At 44.8% G+C, this 21,883-nt stretch overlaps 1 protein-coding gene across 1 annotated transcript in view; it reads right to left on the reverse strand.

The window, feature by feature from the left end:
- LOC103810643 (guanine nucleotide exchange factor DBS-like) overlaps nucleotides 1–21,469 on the reverse strand; it is a gene marked incomplete at both ends in the record, with an annotated part of 23,651 nt that extends 2,182 nt beyond the window's left edge. Inside the window, 11 exons of the mRNA XM_009083556.1 lie at nucleotides 9,206–9,309; nucleotides 9,447–9,559; nucleotides 10,174–10,301; nucleotides 13,734–13,808; nucleotides 15,023–15,109; nucleotides 16,045–16,160; nucleotides 17,839–17,911; nucleotides 18,023–18,101; nucleotides 19,223–19,315; nucleotides 20,419–20,640; nucleotides 21,344–21,469. Coding sequence (XP_009081804.1) covers nucleotides 9,206–9,309; nucleotides 9,447–9,559; nucleotides 10,174–10,301; nucleotides 13,734–13,808; nucleotides 15,023–15,109; nucleotides 16,045–16,160; nucleotides 17,839–17,911; nucleotides 18,023–18,101; nucleotides 19,223–19,315; nucleotides 20,419–20,640; nucleotides 21,344–21,469 — 1,216 coding nt within the window. The remainder of the gene's footprint in view (nucleotides 1–9,205; nucleotides 9,310–9,446; nucleotides 9,560–10,173; nucleotides 10,302–13,733; nucleotides 13,809–15,022; nucleotides 15,110–16,044; nucleotides 16,161–17,838; nucleotides 17,912–18,022; nucleotides 18,102–19,222; nucleotides 19,316–20,418; nucleotides 20,641–21,343) is intronic.
- Nucleotides 21,470–21,883: the final 414 nt, after the last annotated feature.

Raw genomic sequence — 21,883 nt, forward strand, 5'->3', positions numbered from 1 at the left:
TGATTCAATTATTCAGAGGTTATTTAACAGAATCATAGAATTATATGCAGAGACTTAGAAAACATCCACCACTACCCCCCAGGTACTGCCCATGCAGAGTGTCCTCCTGCAACCCACTGCTGCCACATGTCCCCCTAGAGATGTAAGAGAAACAGCAAACAGCAGGACTCTAAGGGGTTTTTTTACTCTCATGGTTTGAAGTGTCAAAGCACACCCTTGAGGAGGGGGAGTCCTTCTGACAGTGAGTGCTTGCCCAGCCCCATGTTACTTACTGTCCTTTCAGCATCATGGTAAATCTCTCTTGCTTCCTCAAATGAACACTTCTCTTCCATGCATTCTCGCTCTAGTGACCCCAGTTTTAGCTCTTCAAAGAAGCTGTTGGCTCGTCTATGCCTTTGCAAAATGCTGTTTGCCTCTTCCTGTTTTAGAAAGACTGAAAAAACAGTGGCATGTTCTGTTTGTCACACAGCTGCACTCCCCAGGCAGAGAGCATGAGGGGACCATCTCTCCCTGGAAGGTTTTCTGCTTCCCAAGCTTTTTCTGAGAGTGAAGAAATGGGCAAATGTGAAAGGGATTCCTTTCTCTGGCCTGTCTCACAGGTAATGGGGCAGCACATGACTGTTACAGAGACCAGTGCTCAGGAGAAGATGACATGTTACACCAGTGCTGTATGCCAATGATTCCTGAGGTACCTGCATGTCATACAGCAGGTCCTAACAGGTTTCCTGTTTTCTTCAGACAGTTCTCTTCAGTTCAAGCAGCTGAAGAGCCTGTGTTGGTGTATCTAGCACTGCTGTACATGGTAACGCTTGATTTCCCTGTGCTTGCTACAGTAGGTCTCTTGGTGGCAGGTGGACAACACTCATCCCTTCACCCACAGTCATACATCTCACACTCCTTCACCTCTTCAGTTGGACCTGAAGAAGGGACTTAGCCCACCACTAGTAGACCACAATTTACAAACCACTGCTTTAACACATTTATCTTTAGTTTTTTTTCTGTACAGAAGCTGCATTAAGCCGCAGAGAAAGGTTGGATGATGCTGATTGCATTTCCTAGTGGAGCCTGTGGATGGCTCCTAGGTCCTGTCAGCACCACAGATCACAGCCACGGTGGGGATGCTTCTCCTCGTGTGTCTCTACCATGCTTTGGAAAGACGTGGGGTACACAGGTTTGATAGCAGGCAGCAGCAGAGCTCGTTGCCTAGAGCTTCATCAGCTTGCAGCTGACAGAACTGATACCATCGTCTCCATGCTGACCTGCTCCTCAGCCTTAGGATTCAAGCATACTACACTATGCTCTCCTAGTATAATTCAGGATAAGGACCAGGAGGTCCCAGTGCTGCTGTGTGCTTTTGCTCCATGCATTAAACAGAATGAGTCTTGAAAGCATTCATTTTCTTCTTTCTTCCCCCCTCATGTCAGTAGAGAGGCTCCATGACTACAACTTGCATTTCAGCACTTCAGCTGTTTCACCTGGGATTGTGAGTAGTTTGGGGGGTTGAGGATGGTGCATATCACCTCCTTTCCCCAGGACATTCTCCACTATGTGACCCCTGAAAGACCTGGAGTTACTTTCTACCTCCTGGAAGAGCCCCAAGGGATGCTAAGACTCATGTGTGTCTCCACCAACATACAACAAAATCAATGCTGAGAGGGCTTATCCCAGACTGTTGAGACCCTCTCTAAACATTTGTGTCTAATCAGAATATTTGCTGAATTCCATGTGAAATAGTGGTAATTTCCCCCTGTGTTTCAAAGTTACTTGAAGGAATGAAGCATTGTATGGCATGCACTGAATTTATCCCAGGGTCTTCATATAAACATTTGGTCATTATAGCAATGTCAGCTGAGTCTTTCTGCTGTGATATAAGTCAGGCTCTATGCATTTAACATGGCATTTCTTAAAGGCTTTTAATTAACCTTATACCCTGGAAAGAAAGCACAATCACCAGTGCATGGGCATGGACTGACAGAGGAGTGTGCCAGGACACATGTCTGGGGACACCCACCCACTTTTATTTTGAACACTTCTGACTTTTTTCCATATTCTCCCAGCTTTCCTCACTGCAGTGCAGGAGACCCAGTCAGTGGCTAACTGGGAATCTGAAAGCACTGGATCTACTTTATTAATATGGGAGCTGATTTTCAGGCATGTACTGAAGCCACTGAGCTACTTCCTCAGTACCTTCTCCTGCTGCCAAAACTGGTTGGATCCTCATCACTTTAATTACTCCTCAGCTGAATGATAAATATTGATGCTTTGCTATGAAAACTGACCCAGTTCACTACGAAATAATAAATCCCAGTTTTCTTCTTCACATACTGGGCAGGCAGCTGGTGGTTTGCCTGCTGTCTGTGCAATGAGATGATAGAATCATTTAGCAGTCTAGAAGTGCTTTCCATAGTTGGCAGAACAAGTGCATGGAGCCACAACTGAGAGCAACCAGGAGCCCTAGAACAACTCCTAGGCACAGCAGGAGACAGGACAAACATGCAACAGTGCTGAAAACTTGCAGTGGAAATTGTCTCAGTAGGAGGAAAGAGGTTCATTGCCAGCAAATATGATTACAGCCATTATCCTGCAACATACCTGCATCCAAAGAAAGGGGGATCAGTAGCAGAAAGCAGAGAGACAGAGCCACACACTGCCTGGAAATCATGATGAACCCTGTGAGCCAGTGACCTGGTAGTGTATTGACATTTCAGCAAGGACTGTTTGGCCGAAGAGCTCAGCCTCAAATGCTCGGAGCCAGAGGAGGGGCTGGAGAGTCAGGGAAACAGCAAAAGATCCATGACAGCTTGGCCAGCTGAGCAGAAATCCTCCAATGTGCCCTTTTCACACGGGCAGGGAGCTTGGTTTTGCAGAGGGCTCTCCTGACCCATGCAAAGGCTCTGCTGATCACAAAAGTTGTTATTCCCAGGCCTTTGTTTTCCAGCTAATGCATAAATGCTGGGAAGTTCCATATGACTGGCACTAACCTGGCTGCACAGCCCCACGTGCAGAGAGCTGTGATGTGAGATTTCTCTTGCATCAGCAGGCAAGATATGGCCTTTCAGTGCTTTGGAGTATGATTGAACCACTGACATCTGTCTTTTCCCATTTCTCTGTTACCAATTGAAACTTCTACCTGAATTTATTTGGCGACACTGATTAACCAGCAAGAGACACCCTACAGTGTTTCTCTCCATCTTTCCTGCCAGACCCATGTGGCCTGCACACGTTGTACCAGCTGGATGAGGCACTGAGCTGATCCATGTTGTACTTCATTAGTCATGAGGGTTTAAGGGGCTAAGCTGCAGCCAAAGTTTTACCTGGAACATAAGCAGTCCTCTGATTTAATGGAAATCAATTCATGGCATCAGACTGGACAGTTGAAAACATTCTTAGGGAAATATTTACTTAAGATAGCAGCAAGGTAAAGAGCATGTTTGTCTATGAGAAGTGAAGCATTGCCTAAATGGTGGAGTATTTTCCAGTCTGTTTTCCATTTCCTGGGTGGAAAGGAAGGAGACTCAGCCCTGATCTGAATGCTACAGCAAAGGAAAGAAGTAGCTTGATTTTTACTTTGCTGACAAACCTCATTGTAATTCTCTGCAGGAGTTGTGACTGCTTAGGAAAGTTGGACTTCTGGCTGTTCTTTGCGGTGCTGTTAGTGGTGGCACACAGCTGGATGTTTGGCTTTGAAAGTCCAGTGATTCTCCCCCTCTGCTCTGCTCTCCTGAGACCCATCTGGAATACTGCACACAGTTCTGGTGTCCTCAATGTAAGAAGGACATGGAACTGTTGGAGCAAGTCCAGAGGAGGCCACGAAGTTGCTAAGAGGACTGGAGCATCTCCCCTATGAAGGCTGAGGGAGTTGGGGCTGTTCAGCCTGGAGAAGAGAAGGTTGTGTGGAGACCTCAGAGCACCTTCCAGGAGCTGAAGGGGCTCCAGGGAAGCTGCAGAGGGACTCTGTGTTAGGAGCTGCAGGGACAGGACAAGGGGCAATGGGCACAAATTGAAGGAGGGGAAATTTAGTTTCAATATTAGGCAGAAGTTTTCCCTATGAGGGTGGTGAGACACTGGCCCAGGTTGCCCAGGGAGGCTGTGGCTGCCCCAACCCTGGCAGTGTTCACAGCCAGGTTGGCTGAAGCCTTGAGCAACCTGATCTAGTAGGAGGTGTCCCTGCCCAGGGCAGGGGTTGGGGCTGGATGATCTCTAAGGTTCCTTCCAACCCCTAAAATTCTATGATTCTATGAAATCACTTTCCCCAGAGGCAACATCCAGGCACTCCTCAGGATTGCAGCCTGGCTAATTCCCAGCAGCCCTGTTCCTGGGATGTTTGGGAATGGATGGCAGGTCCTGTCCTAAGCAGAGGAAGTAGGACAGTTACTGGAAAGCAAAAGAAACTACAGCAGCTCTACTCTGCTTTTTGGGAACCCTCTCCACACCTGCCAAACTGATCCTCATGCCTTGTTTGTGTGCCTTTGGCAGTGAGTTGGAAATAACAAGGGCATATTAGGCTTAGCAAGACCAAAGCTAAGCTTGTGGAACCTCCTTGAAAGTTTCTTGTTGTCTCCTCTTCTTGCAGGAAGATTTAGAAGTCTTGTCTCCTCTTCTTGCAGGAAGATTTAACCCCATGTAGCTGAATGAGTCAGGCAGATCAGAGCCTGAAGTTCTGCCTTCCATACCCGAGACCAGCCAGGAGCTGCACCTGTGTTTCCTTAGGATGGGTTGGTATCTCCCTGCCAGGGAGGCTGAGGAGGTTTCCACTCCACGGCAGCATTGCAGCACCTCTGCACCATGGTACCCCTTAGCTTTCTTCCTAATGTGCAGATCCTGTACATCCCTTAGGGCAATATTTTCCTTCTGTCTTCCTTTGTCTCTTGGCATTCCTTAAATATGAAAGATTTGGCTTTCATTTCTTGGGAGTACAGCCAAAGTATTGTTATTTTTAGAGCCCAATTGGCAGGAACAAGGGTTAGTTCATATGGGGATCATCCTTTTTCCAAATAAAATTAATGCAATTAGGCTCCAGCAGGGATGAGCCTGGAGGGTCACTGCAGATTCAGCACTCCCAGGACTTCAATACAGCTCTTCACTCATGAACTTCATACTTACAGATCTTACCACAAAGCTGTTTCCTACTAACTTCAGCTGGGCCACTTCTTTGCTTAAAGGGCTGTGTTTTTAGAAACATGGAATTAGAGAGTGTTAAGGGGTTGGAATGGACCTTGAAGAGCATCCAATCCCAACCCCCTGCCACGGGCAGGGCCACCTCCCACTAGACCAGGTTGCTCAAGGCCTTATTCAACCTGGCTTTGAACACTGCAAGGGTGTTTTAAAGATCTTCCCTTCCTTACTGTCCTAGATCCCAGTTTCAGCTGGGATCAGTTGGTTTCAGCTGGCACGGAGTTAATTTTCTTCTCAGTAGCTGGTACAGTACTGGGTTTGGGTTCAGTATGAGAATTAGGTTGCTAACACACTGATATTTGGGTAGTTGCTGAGCAGTGCTTACCCTAAGTCAGGGACTTTGCAGTTTTCCATGCTCTGCCAGTGAGGAGCTGCACGAGAAGCCATGAGCTGAAGCCCAAAGCTGAACACAACACTCACTGCCTTCATTGCATTGGTTTAATAGTCACTGATCACAATAGTGATTTATTTACCATCTGAGGTATTGTGTTTGTTCTCAGGGCTGTATTATGCAACCATTATTTGAAACATTTGTTCACAGTTCAGGTGTTTATCACCCATGGGGCCTGGGCTAAGGCTATTGTTGTGTTGTACTTCCTAGTGTCAGTTTATGATCTGATAGAATCGCTGGAGTGTGTTCTCAGCATTGCTGTCACCTCTGTATTTTGGGAGCCATCTGTTGGGAACTAGTAATAATTACATCTTTAGCCTTTTATCCTTGCAGCATCAACTTATGGGAGATTTTCCCCTCCCTCCCTCCCTCCCTTCCTTCCTTCCTCGAGATATTGCCCAGGGAGATGGCAGAGTCACCATCCCTGGATGTGTTGAAGAGGCATCTGGATCTGATGCTGGAGGATCTGGTTTAGGGCTTAGGGGTTCCAGCAGTGACTGTGAGCAGGTGCACAATAAGCTATGATATTTCACACCAGAACTGTGTGCAGTATTCCAGGCGGGTCTCACCAGAGCAGAGTAGAGGGGGAGAATCACCTCTTTTGACCTGCTGCCCACACTCCTTGGCTGCAGCCCAGGATTCCATTGGCTTTCTGGGCTGAGCTCACACTGCAGCTCATGAGGAGCTTCTCATCCACTGTCACTCCCAAGTCTTTCTCCTCATTGCTGCTCTCAGTTCCTTCCCCATCCAACCTGTAGCTGTGCCTGGGATTGCCATGGCCCAGATGTAGGACCTTGCACTTCATTTGGTTTCACTCTATGAGGTTTGCATCGTTCCACCTCTCAAGGCTGTTAAGGTCCCTCTGGATGTCCCATCCCTTCCCTCCAGCTGTGACTGCCCCACACACTTGGTGTGGTCAGGGAACTTGCTGAGGGTGCACTCAATGCACTGTCCATGTCACTGACAGAGATGTTGAACAGTGTTGGCCCCAGCACTGACCCCTGAGGGACACCAGTGACCCCTGAGGGACACCACTCCTCACTGGCTCCACATAGACAATGAGCCACTGACCACAACTTTCTTACACTAGTGTAAGAAAGCACTAGGTACTCCCAAGGGAAGTCTGATAGTGCTCCACCCACCAAATCCACGTCTCTTCAATTGAGAGACACCCTTCAACCTCTCTGTTTTCATATGATACTCAAAATAAACTTTCAAGCCTGAGACAAAACAAACCCCAGAGCATGTCTATACAAAGGCATTCAGCAAGAAGTGCTGAAATTTATTCAAATTAATTACAGCAGAGACCTCTGAACTTCTAATTCACAACAGCAGTAAAAAAAGGAAATGGTGAAATGGGTTGTATTAAAGTGCAATGATGTGGAGAAAACCATTGAAATAACACAAGTGAGGTGAGAAATGAAAGTCTCATCCTATCAAAGACAGCAATACATAAGTAAATTATGTTACAGATCATTTACAAAATAACTTACATAGGTGAAGATAAGCTGAACCTCATGGTGCCATTCCACTGTTAAATATCAGACTAAATATTCCTGGTCAGCACAGTATTCTATGGGGTAATTAAAAAAAAAAACAAAACCAAAAAACAGACCAGAGGATTTCTGGGGTGAAAAAGATGCCTGAAGTAAAACCCTGATCAGCCTCTGCATTGCAGGATTGCAAGAAACCTAAGTCTTTATGAATTGTAAAGTGACACATTCAGCAGCATGAAGACTATAAATACATCTTTTATATTGGTACATCGTATCTACACACATGTACATATCTACACACACATACACACACAACCTATGCCTAAATCTATGTGTGTGTATATATGGTTCAGTTTGTACTGACCATGATCAGCTGCATTTTGACTGCATTTGGGCTAGGTTGTTTCTACAAGCCAGGAGTAAGTTCATCCTTTAGAGTGTTTGTCCTTTGAGTTTCCTAAGCTGCAGCCTCTAAAACATAAAATCATAGAATTTAGGGGTTGGAATGGACCTCATAGATCCATTCCAACCCCTAAAATTCTATGATCCAAATCGAAATTCTGGCATAAAGACAGACCTCAGGGCTCAGCCATCGGAGGGGCTGATGATTAACAGGAGATCCTGTTGACATGATCTGCTGTGCCTCCTGATCCTGAAAGATTAGTCCACATAATTTGTGAGCAATATGGTTCATGAATCAGTTAAAAATCTGTTGCCATCTAAGAGAAGGTATTTGCAATGGATAGGAATGAATACAATATTCCATACATGTTGTTTGTGATGATGTGCAAAGAACATCTGACAACGTGAAAATCTACACCATTGGCTTACATCACACCTTGAAAAGTGGTGAGTTTAGCATCATCCTTCTTTTAAAAATAGAATACTTAACTATAGCATAAATATGATTCTCCTCTATGGTTTTTTTTTTACCTCCTGTGCTCCCCTTTTATAGTAAAAATTATGTCATTGCTTTTTTTCCCCTCTTTCAACGAATGTGGAACAAACACACTATGTTGGATTTCCAGCCCTCACAGGTTTGTCTGAAAGAAGGTTCTTGACACACAATAGTTTCCTCTGCATGTTCTTTGTGAGAGCTGGAAGTAACCCCATGAAAAAAGTTGTTCAGTGAGTAAGAACATTTGTGTTTCATTGTGTATGGAACAAGACACGACTAACCTGCCGAGGCTACGTAAACACAGTGAGCTTGGTAAAGGATTTGGTTGTGAGGCCAAAATGCCTCAGAAAACAGCTATGCCATTGCACACATCATTCAAAGGTTGGAAAGGGTAAAGTAGTAGTTTCTTTTGATGCTGTTGTGGTCAGTGAATTGGTCATGGCTGCACTGCAGTCTCTAGGGAGCAGAAGAATATCCTGAAGACTCAAGCAAAAAGGGTGGACCAAACCTCCTTCCTCATTACTGTCAGAGTCCCATTCACTGCACTGCCCGAGGTATGTCCTGGGAGAATGGATTTCTGGGGGACAGGAATTTGTAAACTTGGATTTGTTTTCCTCACATCTATGCTGTACAGTGATTGCTATGTTATTAGTTTACAAAGAGCATTTAGCACTGAACACATTTTGTTTGCTCCCCTTCAGGTTCTGGTGGTTAGGGACTGATACAGTTCTGCAGAAACCTGATTGTGTGTCAAGGAGAAAATGTGTTTTGTGCTACCAGCTCAGCAGCTTCAGACTTCAGAGCAGAAACCTCTACAAAACCCTATTTCAAATCATCCAACTTTTATTTCCAACGTCACATTCCATGCACTTTTCATTGCCATCTTCTGGGAGAACCTGTAGAAGTCACCACTAGGAATACTCCGAGCTGGCAACACAGAACTGGTGGTCCTCCAGTGGAATCCAATGTCCAGAACTCTGCAGCAAATGAGTCTCCAGATTTACCTTCCATGGAGATGGGATGAAGGTTCCATACTAGCCCTTAATGTCAGAGAAGCTGGTGCTGCTGACGTTGCAGCTGTCACTGCAACTTGATGATGTGCTCAAAGTGCTGGAGGCAGTGCCTGATTCTGGGAAAGAAAAAGAAAACCACAAAAAAACATTTTATGGTGGTTGTTTTACATGACTTTCTTTTGCTAATAGGAATCTTCAGAGACACAATCATCTCATTAAATAAGTAGCCTACCAGAGCTGCTTAAAGATTGAGCTGATTTTGAGTTGCCTATGAGCATCAGCAGACTGTTTGCTGGGATCCAGCCTTCTCTACCACTGCTCAGGTTCTTTACATACCTAAAAAAAAATTATATACATAAAAGCAGTTAGACATCAGATTGCTTCATTTGAGGCCTTTGAAAGCTTTGCCCTAAAACATCTGCCTTCCCAACACAGCTCTGCCTAGACACAGTGCCAAACACAGATCTGCGTACCAAAGTCCATCCTCCCCTTCACGAATCAGTTGAACTAGATCTCCACTTTTCACTGTAAATTCTTCAGAAACTCCTTTCTCATAATCAGTCACAACTGTATATTTACCAGGAGTCTAAAGGCACACAGAGGAAAAACAAACAAATTATTTCTGTTGAGCACTTCAAGGTGTGTTGCAGCTTTTGTCATGAAATGTTAGCACTTGGCCCTTCTTTCCCATGCACCTAACAATGCTGGAGGTGGTGTAAATACACAGACTGAGGCAGTAAAACCCTGCTGAGTGATTACATGCAAATTCAGTTCATGAATTCTCACCCCCTGAGAAACATTCAGTGAGATGTTCCAATCACAATTGATGCATAGATCGATAGAAAGCAAAATCAAAAGGCAAAACAGCACCAAACCAAGCTGATAAACTCATGACATGATAGAGGAAGGTGTGGAAGGCTGTGGACACAGTAGCTGAGCATGTCTTTGCTTGACTGCTGGACCATGGCACAAGCAGTCATGACTGCTGCAGGTAGGCACAGATGGACCTTCCAAAGGGGCAAACACAGGGCTGATTTAGGAGAAGGTGATCTTCTCCATTGCCCTAGGAATTTTGCCCAGCTGAGCATTTCAAGGCTGACACTTTCCTTCCTGCAAGCTTCAAAAGCTATATAAAAGTGGTGTGCTAGCACATGCAGTGCGTTGGTGTGGCTTTCTTAGCTCCAAAGCATGTCTGGTTACCAGCTTCATCTCGCCTCCCCCTCCTCCCCCTTCTTCCTCAGCATCCGATGAGTTCAGCGGCTCCTCGGCGCTAGACCAGCCATCGTTCTCTTCAGATGCATCCAGAGAATGGGATGGTTTAGCCCAACCTTTGGGGAACAGACAGCCAATAGTTAACTTCACAGCAGTGAGCCACTGACTGGAAGAAATGTGCTTCTTCCCACTGAAAAGCTCTTAAGTGATCAACATGAACAGGAGAAAAGCTGCACACAAGGAAGTTGTTACAGCCACGGGGTGAAATTCACTGCTGACAAAAGTTGGCCTGTTCCCATCAGAGTAAGTGGAGTTTTAAGAATGCACAGCAGTGAATTTGGCCCTTTGGATTTACACAGAGGGAAAAAGAATGGAGAGAATGCAAACTCCCAACTAGAAAAGCAGCTATTTCTCTCTTATACATAGATGAATGATGGATAGATACTCTGTCCTGGGAGGAGGTAGACAACAGGAATGTCTTCAGCTTTTGGGGAAGGGGATGAACACGCAGGGCTGTCACCCAAAGCAGCCTAACCAGCCTGCTGGAATAAGGGATGGATGGGCATTGCGTCCTTCACACTGCTAAGCACCTAGAGCTGTCAAGAAATTCAGCACAAGCTACAAGCACTCTGCACTTCACCTGGTGAGGCAGCCCATTGGCTAAGGGTCTTCAGGCTGACAGGAGGATACTTGAGCACTCTGACTTATTTTGCTGTTAAAACACTGCACCAAAGGCCACCAGAACACCGATTCTCATTTATTGCCAAGTGTTCCTTTTTCTCTCGCACAGGGTGAAGCATTTAAGGTATTTATGAAGCTGAATCATATTCAGAGTGTACAAAATCCTTTTCCAAAATGAAACTACACTAAGTTTTACTAGTGGGATGCTTTACACTGAGGTCAGCAGCTGTTAATAAATAGGTTAAGCTTATAGTGATAAAAAGGTCATAATAAAAGAGATAAATATTTGTAAGATTTTATTTCAAGCCAAATAGTGACAGCAATGAAACTCAATGAAAAGAATGGAAGGAAGAACAAATCTCCCACTTTTATGTGACTATTAGTGAAATGGAGAAGGCACTGGCACTTTTGCTGTTCACTGCTGCTGAGGTATTTGTCACACAGCTGGTCATGCCAGTGCATTAGGAAAAAGCTGAGCAGCATCAGAGTAAAGCCAAAGGAATCTAAGCATCACAGAAACAAATCACACCCAGGGCACACCAAAGGGAGCAGGAGTTTTACCTCGCCTGCGCTGCTGGATGGCCTGCACAAGATTAGAAGTACTGACCCATTTGTGCCTGTCCAAGGTTAAGAATGAACTTCCATCTGTGGAGAAACTAAGTAATAAATTGCTGCTGTATTCCATGATAATTTCCTTGGAAGCTCATATCTTCTCGGTGGCTGAAACCCTTTCCATTAGTTCCAAGTTAAGAACCAAGCAACAAAAGAAAACTTGATTTCTCCTAATTGTTCTGAGCTCTCTTTAGAAACAGGACCAAGGAGTTGCATGAAAGAAAAAGAAGGTGAAATCACTAAGTGCTCTGTCTGTAGCCTCATGAGACACTGGCACAGGTTGCCCAGGGAGGCTGTGGCTGCCCCAACCCTGGCAGTGTTCACGGCCAGGCTGGATGAGCCTTGAGCAACCTGATGTAGTGAGGAGGTGTCCCTGCCCAGGGCAGGGGCTTGGGACTGGATGATCTCTAAGCTCCATTCCAATCCCTAAAATTCTCTGATTCTATGGTTCATACTCACTGTCATACTCATCTGATACATTTTGGGAAACAGCTCTTGTTCCTCAGCCTTTCTTTTCCTACACTGTGCTGATGTGCTAAGAGTAGACCAGTCTGATCCTGCCACAGCAGCAGAACTTATCCCTCTTTGAGCTGGGGAAGGAGAAGAGATAAAGTGCCAGGAAAGAGATTGGAAGACGCAAGGCAGGAGAGTTAGTAGATGTTTCAAGTTAATTTCCTTGGTTTAGCCTTTTCATAAAGGCTGGGGCAGCACAGCAAAACAGATAATTCTGTTCCAAGGACCAAATAATTTTTTTCTAGCAATGATTAAGGTCTCTCTGCCTTGGAAACCCGAGCGTCTATGAGGAGAGGCTGAGGGAGCTGGGGATGTTCAGCCTGGAGAAGAGGAGGCTCAGGGGAGACCTTCTCACCCTCTGCAACTCCCTGACAGGGGGTTGGAGTCAGGTGGGGGTTGGTCTCTTCTCCCAGGCAACCAGCAGCAGGACAAGAGGGCACAGACTCAAGCTCTGCCAGGGGAGGGTTAGGTTGGATATTAGGAAGAGATTTTTTACAGAGAGAGTGCTCAGGCATTGGAATGTGCTGCCCAGGGAGGTGGTGGATTCACCATCCCTGGAGGTTTTCAAGCTGAGACTGGATGTGGCACTTAGTGCCATGGTCTAGTAACCACAGTAAGGTTGGACTGGATGATCTTTGAGGTCTCTTCCAACCCACTTGATTCTATGATCTGTGTAAAAGGCCATAAAACACCCTTTTCTTTCAGACAGCATTTTCAGAGTCTTAGGATTTCCACAGTACCTGGATGTCTCAGAGGTTTGGCTGCTACCTGCAGAAAATTGACCTTGTAAACTCTCATATACACCCTCATGGTGTTTCTGCATGTGTCCAGCCCAGGATTACTCTGCCTGCTGCTCAGACCAAGTGAATGGCACTGCAGAGTTTCCCCAGCACAGCAGCTGAACCTGTACCATTTCCACAGGTGAGACAAAGACAGAGGCTCTGGAAACGCAGAGAGGAGGTTGATGGAAGGGCTTGAATAGTATTGTCTTTAGAATAGTATGGTGGTACAAACAGAGTCAGGAGGAGAGGGATTGCTCTCCTTGGACTCTAGCTAATTAGCCCCAGAGAATTGCACTCAAACCTTCACCCACAGCCTTGCTGGTTAGAAATGAGTTACTTGAAGTGCTTTCCTGTGCTCTGTGTAGCTGTGAGTTGGGAGCACAGGAGGCAAACTGCTGCAGGGGGGGGTTCAGTTAAGTCACAGGTTGGTTCACAGGGTGATAAAAATTGCCTACTATCACCCAAAGAAAGATGCAACCAGGATGTGACTCCAGTGATAAATGCAGCTCTAAAATGGAAGTTTCTTGTGAGAATGATGATTCCCAACTCTGACTAGAGGACATGAGGTTCAGATTGAATTTTATTTGTTCTCTTTGAAAAGCTAAATCCTCTCCACAAGGGCCACAGTGGCAAAGATGTTAACACATAGAAAACAACCTATCTCACATCAACTGCACACCCTAGGAATCCCAAGAAACACCCAGCTCCTGGTTAATTCTTCAGCAGATCATCTCTTTCCCACTGTCCTCTCCTAAAAACTAGTTAGCCTTTTGATACCAAGGTAAAATTTCAACCAGCTGTGCTATCAAACCCAGTATATACAGAACCTGACAGATCCACTTGGAAAAACACAGCTGATATCAATCCTGCTACACACAACAGGACCATACAGGTCTCCCCAGGGCTCTGCTGTATTACATGAGGGACGTTTGTGGAGTACAAGATGTGGTATCACTGTACCTCTCAAACCAAAAGGAGTTGGGTCACTCACTACTTCATGCCGTTTAGGTTTTTTGTCAGGACTGGTAGGAGAAGCTGCAGGAGGATGAATAGGCAAAAAACACAGAAGAGAGATATTGAAGAACTGGAAGAAAGAGAGTAGGTGGATTGCATGCTAAATACCTTTGAGTTTACACTGGAAAACTAGTGGATTTCTGCAATCTAATTTTAGCTGTCATTGGTCCATTGCAGCAGAAGGAATTCATTATTTACATGTAGTTATTAGAGAATAAATTGACAACTGGATTTTACAGCAATGGGTGAAAAATATATGTAAACTTTTCTAAATGAGATCAACATCAACTGAAAACAATTAACTTCAGTTTCAGACAAACATTACTGAATGAAGCAATGATTTTTATGCAAACTGAGTGCTAACAGCAATACCTGGTCCTGTAAGAAGGATCATTGGCAATGTCTGGCTTTTAGCAGAAGGAGGTGGAGATTCTGTCAAGGCAAGCATGGGATATTAGTGCTCACCTCAGCAGCATTAGATACACAACCCTGGAGTCTCTCCAGAAAGAACTCAAAGGTAATCAGGTTTCAAAAAGGACTTCTGAAAAGATGCTTGGAAGGGGAAAATATACCATGCTCTTGAACAAGTGCCATCATCTTAGTGCAATTCAGGCTGTTCAGAGACAGCTGTTCAAAGCAAGAAGTGACTGTACCAGTGTGATTACTTGGCAGGAGGAAGCAAGAAAGGTCTCAGACTCTTTTTGCCTGGCTTAGAGATAAAACAAGACCAGTTCTGGAAAAAAATAGGGAAATTCAGACACATTCTGCTGTAGTCATGCTTTGGGAATTTTGTTTAGCAAGGGTGCCAATACAGAAATGATCTATAAAAGCTTGATTCCTTTTTGCCAAGTACAAGTGCAGTCAGGGCAGATCCACTGAAGCTAGAAGCAGGCCAGGTGTCTGAGCAGAGGATAACTTTCTTCCTGTTTTTCCTACAGGAATTGGGCACTATAAACTCCTTCCTTGGCCTTGACAGTGAGATTGGAGACATTAGAAGCTGCACTTCTTCCCTTACATCTCCAACAGCCCCACTTTTCCCAGCTGCATCTCCCCCTCCCACTCTGGAGCTGGTTTCTCTTGGCATCTCTCTGTCAGAGGTAATGACTTGGGAACCTAGCTTGACCTTAGAAGAACAAGCTAGTGTGTACACTGAAAACCTATCACATTGCACATTACACACTACTACATACAGAGTGATGATACAACAGTCTAGCTTTTTGGGGGTTTTCCATTACCTTTCTGACCTTTGAGGCTAGTAAAGCTCTGCAGTGTAAAGCGCTTTTTTGACAGTACAGAGCATTCTGAGGTAGACCTACTGTTGGCTACAAAGGAAGAAAGAGACAGAGAAAGACAAGGGAGAAGGCCATGAAAAGATCAAGGCAAAAAGTCATTTGCAGCCCTGCCAGGGCACCTGCATGTGAGGGTGAGAAAGGACAGCTGAAAGTCCAGGGACAACACAAGCAGCTGATTGTTCTCACTGTGCAGGGGCCTGTCCTGCCACTGGTTCAGTAAATCATCTCTGTGATGAGAACCAAATTAAAGAGAAAACAAAACCAAACCCCTCTCTTTAGAACCAGTAATACAAGGAATTTAGCCAGAGGAAGAGACCCCTGAGGAGTTGGGCAGCTCTAAGAGAAGACACTACTGCAGACTCAGGGGTATGAATTGAAGGAGGGGAAATTTGGTTAGATATAAAGGAGAAGTTTTTCCCTGTGAGGGTGGTGAGACACTGGCCCAGGTTGCCCAGGGAGGCTGTGACTGCCTCAACCCTGGCAGTGTTCACAGCCAGGCTGGATGAAGCCTTGAGCAACCTGGTGTGGTGGGAGGTGTCATCATAGGATCATAGAATTTAGAGGTTGGAATGGATAGGCTTCAGGTGTCCCTGCCCATGGCAGGGGATTGGGACTATATGATCTGTAAGGTCCATTCCAACCCCTAAAATTCTATGATTCATAACAAATACTTCCACCTGCTTTTGGCACCATTCACTCTAGATCACTTTGGGCCTGTCCACACCACACACTGGGACACAGAAATCCATCCCAAGCTAAGGACAGATGGGACCAGTACTCTGGTGCAGCCTGGGCAGCACTTTGTGGGTGGGTTAGGATTCCAAACAACAAAATCCTGTTCGCTCAGGAGCGATGCTTCCTTCCCTGCACTACCATGGCTACTCTGCTGGTGGATCTGCCTGTGCATCTGCAGTGCAGACATGCTCTTTGCAATCAAACACAACAGCACGTGTGTGTAAACTCACCTTTGCCTTTCTCAGGGTACTTTGGTGCTACTGGAGTGCTGTAACCTTCTAGACTGGTGAGATCAGCTTTTTTCTCCTCCGTCTTTTTGGTATTTCTGATGTGGTTCCGTGAAGGACTGTTTATTGGAGGGAAATTAAGAGAATCAATCAATTTCCAGCAGATTTTGGTGTGAACAGAGGTAATGACTTTTAGAATCTGGCTGCCTTTTACATACAGATAGACTGAAAGGGGTATAGTCTATTTACATATAGACTGAACCCATTTATTAGCTACTTCCCAGGTCATACCTTCCAGGACTGAAAAAGTCATAAGTGATTGTGAATTTAAAGACCATGAGCACAACCCAAAGGAGAAATTCCTCCCTTAAATGTACTATGGCAGTGCAAGCTACTGAAAACATGGCTCAGGACAACTTCCACTCGCAGTTAACAGATTCCTCCTGAACACACTAAAAGAAAAGAAGGAAAATAAAGGGACAAACTCTGCCTCTCAGAAGCTCTTAACAGTAACAGATGAGGGATGAACAAAGAACAGGCACTGGGATATTGCCCATGGAGGTGGTGCAGTCACCATCCCTGGAAGTGTTGAAGGGGCATCTGGATCTGACACTGGAGGATCTGGTTTAGGGTTTAGGGGTTCCAACAGTGACAGGTTCATGGTTGGACTGGATGATCTTAGAGGTCTTCTCCAGCCTTGATGGTTCTATGAACATAGGTTGGCTCTTGCAACTAGATTCCCATTGCACTTCTATTTGGGAATGGACTAGAGACACCACCCAGATACTTTCCATCTGTGAAATTCTCCCTGAGCAATAAGGTGATGCATAAAAGACTCAGGGCAGAGAACTACCAACACATGTTTGAGCACACATCATGTGCAAACTGAAGGGATGAGCACATGGGCTTAAGGGTAAATACATAGACACATATGATGGAGAAACAGAGTGAGTGGCAGAGGATTAAAAACAGGTGTCAGACAAGGGCAGAAGAGCAGGTGAGAACAGAAGAATATACAGGTTGGTATAGTGAAGGATGGGAAAGAAGCAAAACTTGACTCAGAATTTGGGACACTGGAGGAATTCAAACATCACTTAGGTTAAAAAGGAAAGGAAATTGGAAGAAAAGAAAGAAAAGAGTAAGGGACAAGAGAAAAGATAATACCTTGAAAAAGACAAAAAGGAAGACAACATGACACTGGAAAAGGAAGGAAAAATAATGCAGGTGAAAGAAAAGAACACTGAAAGGAGGAAAAGGCAACTCCATACAACTCTCCTATCTGGAGTGCAATGTATATAATTAGCTGCTCAATGAGCAGACCCATAACACCACCAGGATTTTGGCTGGCACAGCAGATTATTTTTTGGGTTGTTCTCCATCCACTGCTAAAGCCCATGGTGCTGCTGCTCAGTTTAACAGTTCTGGAGATGTATAAACTCCAAAGTTTATATTAAGAAGAGAACTAAAAAATCCTTAAAACACCAGAGCCAGGATTCAGGGATAGGAGTAATGAAGAGCTGCAAACCAGATGTATTAGTACATTTGCTCTCTCTCTATATATATATATGAGTATATTTATAGGCTATATATATTATATGTACACGTGTATAGCCTTGAGCAACCTGATCTAGTGAGGAGATGTCCCTGCCCTGGGCAGGGGGTTGGGACTAGATGATCTCTAAGGTCCATTCCAACCCCTAAATTCTATGATTCTATGATATATACTATTAGTATATTTGCTAGTGTATTAGTATATTTCTCAGCTAGCCAAGCTGATTTGGCAACATATTTACTTACCTTGTACAAGATGATGCTGGGAGAGGTAGAGGCAAACTCTGTGTCTGTTCTAGTGTCCTATGCTGACTTGCTTCTGGAATGGGGGAAAGAAAATGAACTATTAAAATCCATTTATGTCCTGCATAGAGAAGATAGACAGGGCAGGATTTGAAGTTCAAAGAGAAAACAGAAGGAACCATTTTACCTCTGCATGCCTGCAATTGGCTTGTCAGCACCTTTCTGATTTCGTTTACCCAAGTGGCTTTAACTTCAGGGGTTGGTGCCTACCCAGAAATAAATGCAATCAGCCATCAAGCACAGAAGATTCAGTATACAATTAGTTGTATGCCAAAGGACAGCTTTGGGGGAATCCTTCAAGAGGGACAGGCAGAGCTCCCTCTCTAGTTCTTCCATGATCAGAAACTAGTTGTAGCAACTGGAAGATGCTGAGGCAAAGGTTAGGCACGTGCTGCAGTCAAACCCCATCTCCCACAGTATCAGAGAGTCAGTGAGGTTGGAAGGGACCACAAAGGGTCAGCTGGTCCAACCTCCCTACTCCAGCAGGGCCACCCTAGAGCACATGGCTCAGGATTGTGTCCAGATGGGTCTGGAATATCTCCAGTGAGGGAGAATCCACGACCTTTCTGGGTCTGTTCAGTGTGACTGCACAGCAAAGAAGTTCTTCCTCATGCTCAGGTGGAACATCCTGGGCATCAGTTCTTGCTGTTCCCTTTTGCTTTGCTTTCTTGGTTCCCCCACTGAGCAGAGTCTGATCATCCTCTTGGCACTTCCTGTTCATGGACTTGAATCCATTCATGAGGTCCCTCTCAGTGTCTCTTCTGAAGACTGAACAGCCCCAACTCCCTCAGCCTCTCCTTATCACTGAGATGCCCAAGTCCATTAATCATCCCAAGACATCCACTACTCCAGTGACAGCTTTGCTTTCTTGGTTCCCCCACTGAGCAGAGTCTGATCATCCTCTTGGCACTTCCTGTTCATGGACTTGAATCCATTCATGAGGTCCCTCTCAGTGTCTCTTCTGAAGACTGAACAGCCCCAACTCCCTCAGCCTCTCCTTATCACTGAGATGCCCAAGTCCATTAATCATCCCAAGACATCCACTACTCCAGTGACAGCTATGATAATGATGTATACAATATCCTCCATGCATATTGAAAAATATGATTATTTTGCCCCCCAGGAGACTCTTCAATTGAAATATATTAAGAAAGTACCTTATGAACTAATCTGGTGGTTGGTTGTGTTGATTTTTATTTTTTTTTACACTTCCTCATCTTTATCTATTATAACAGAGGAGAAACCCCTCCAGATCTTCTTGGGGTTAGACTTCTACTCCCCTTCTCACTCTCTCTTTTTGTTTTTAAAGTAGTGGCATGTTATTTACCTGGATAATGTAAACTTCTTCCCTTGCATTATACCAGATTTCAAATTTTTTTGCATCACCTTTGACGTTTTCTGTTATTCCAACTGCTGCCATCTGGAAGCAAAGAGAACAGAAGCAGACCTACCACCTTGCAATTACAGTAAGAACAGAAGCAAGAGGCTACTGATATTCTTTGCTACTCTGAAAAGGAAAACCATATTTGGCTTCTTGCTCAAGAATAGCTAATAATATATGATCTGCAATTTGGGCGTAAGAGATTTCTTGCTTTGTATCAGCCTGGCTACCTTGGAGGCAAGAAAGGTTTAGGTGCATTACATTGAGACTGACTTATAGGATGTCTCTTAAAATCCAGACCACCAAATCTTAAACCTATTTTATACTACCCTGGTCTACATCTTGTCTGTGATTAGAATCACAGAACCAGCGAAGTTGGAAGAGACCTCTAGGGTCACTGAGTCCAACCATTAACCTGTCACTGCTGGAACCCCTAAACCCTAAACCAGATCCTCCAGTGTCAGATCCCGACACCTCTTCAGCACCTCCAGGGATGGTGACTCCACCACCTCCCTGGGCAATATCCCAGTGCCTCAACACCACAACAGGGAAAACATTTCTCCTCACATCCAATCTGACTCTGCCCTGGCTCAGCTCAAGGCCATTCCCTCTAGTCCTCTCCCTGCAGCCATGGCAGGACACACATCCCCCACCTCTCTCCAGCCCTGGCAGGGAGTTGCAGAGAGCCAGGAGGTCACCCCTGAGCCTCTTCTCCAGGCTAAACAAACCCAACTCCCTCAGCCCTTCCTCATCCCACAGGTTTTCCAGCCCTTTGCTGCCCTCGTTGCCCTTGGCTGGACTCGCTCCAGTGCCTCAATGGCCTTTGGGCAGTGAGTGCCCAAAGCTGAGCACAGCACTGAGCTGGGACCTCCCCAGTGCCCAGTGCAGGGGGATGAGCACTGCCCTAGTCTGCCATTCAGTTGGCCTAGTACCAGTTGGATTTTCTGAAAGGGAAATTTCTCCCCTGCCACCTCTCCAACAGACCCAAGGTAACACAGACCTGCAGCTCCAGTCAGGTTTGCCAGAAAGAGTGAAGTTCTCAGTGCAATGCTGCAACACAGCTTTGCAGAGAAACTCTGGAATGTTGGCTATGCAGACTAACTCCTCTACCCCAGCCTGGCTGGACTGGCTTGGTGTCTTACATTTAGAGAGTGTTTGTAGCTGTAAGAAGGTGCTTTCTCATATCCCTCTCCGTTCTCTTCTCGCTTTTTGCAGAACAGCACTGCTTTCTCGTGGAGGAAGAGGTGTCTCTGCATTGGCTTGAAACGTGCCAAATCTTTCACCTTTGCATGACCTTTCTTATGATCAGTCCAGACACTGAAGGATCCCTGCATTAAAAGCTTGCCCAGCTCATTCAGGTTTCCCTAGAACAACAACAGCAAAAAAAGTGATACTTATAACTACAAAGAGATAACACCACACTAAAACACACTCTGAACAGATTTTTACTGGTCTGTTGTTCCCAGTAGTCTTTCATTATCAGTGTTCATGTTGGATTTGGAAATGTAATGAAGACAGTATTGGATTTTTACACATGATTTTCACTTGTCAACTCTGTTCAGACAGGAGTTTACAGCCAAGATTATCAGTAGCAGAGATATTATACAGAGAGAGAGGGAAACTCAATACACACATTTGGTTACTTGGGTTTTTCCCCCTTCAAACTCTGCTCCAAAGCTGCTTGTTGGTTGTTGTTATTTTTTTTGTAACTGTAAGTTTTGGTTGTAGTTTTACACCTGGATACAAAAACTTAGCAGCAACTCCCATTTGGCTGTAGCCTAAATCAGACTCTTCATGAGAGTTTTCTGCTTCTACCAATGAGGTCATTGTCAAGTAGATCAAGGAAAAAAAACATAGGTAGACAGAGCAAAATATTACTCACAGCAGGAAAACTTCAAAAGAGTATGGAGAGATCTTTTTCATTATTTTTGTGACACAATTCATTCAAAGGCACCTTTTGTGAAACAGTCTGAATATGAGGACACAGCATAGGGTGTAGATGGATATACAGATCCAAGAAAGCCATGAAAATAAACAGAGAGGTAAGTAAAAACTAGTGCTACTCACATCATAGCCAGTGATGGCTATTTGGTGCATGGAATCATTGACTGCTTTAAGAATGCCCAGGATAGAAGTTAGTGCTTCCTGGAGGTCTTCAGCACCTTCACAGTTCTTACTGTACTTCAGCATTTCCTGAGCAGAAGACAATTGACAATGTATTTACTTAGCTTAGGAAACAGCAGCAACTAGGAACAGGTAAATTTTAGGACTGAGTTTAGGGCAGGGGGATTGGAACTAGATGATCTTTCAAGTCCTTTCCAAACCTAAACCATTCTATGAGTCTAAATTTACTCAGGAAAACTTTACACCATATAATCTAGTTGATTCAATACAGAAACTCAGAAGACCCTTGAGTTTTACTTCTCATCTCTGCTGCTGCTGAGACAGATATACTTTGTTCACCTAGAGGTTTTGTAAGCTCTGAGTACTTTACAAGGCTAACATTTTTTCATAATGATTGAAAAAAAACCAAAACCCACCCGCAAAATCCAAAAACCTTCAAACCGAAGGAGATTTTCTCATTTATTACTTTTTAGAAGTGAAGAA

This window comes from Acanthisitta chloris, unplaced genomic scaffold, assembly GCF_000695815.1.
Source record: "Acanthisitta chloris isolate BGI_N310 unplaced genomic scaffold, ASM69581v1 scaffold11481, whole genome shotgun sequence".
Classification (NCBI taxonomy): Eukaryota; Metazoa; Chordata; class Aves; order Passeriformes; family Acanthisittidae; genus Acanthisitta; species Acanthisitta chloris.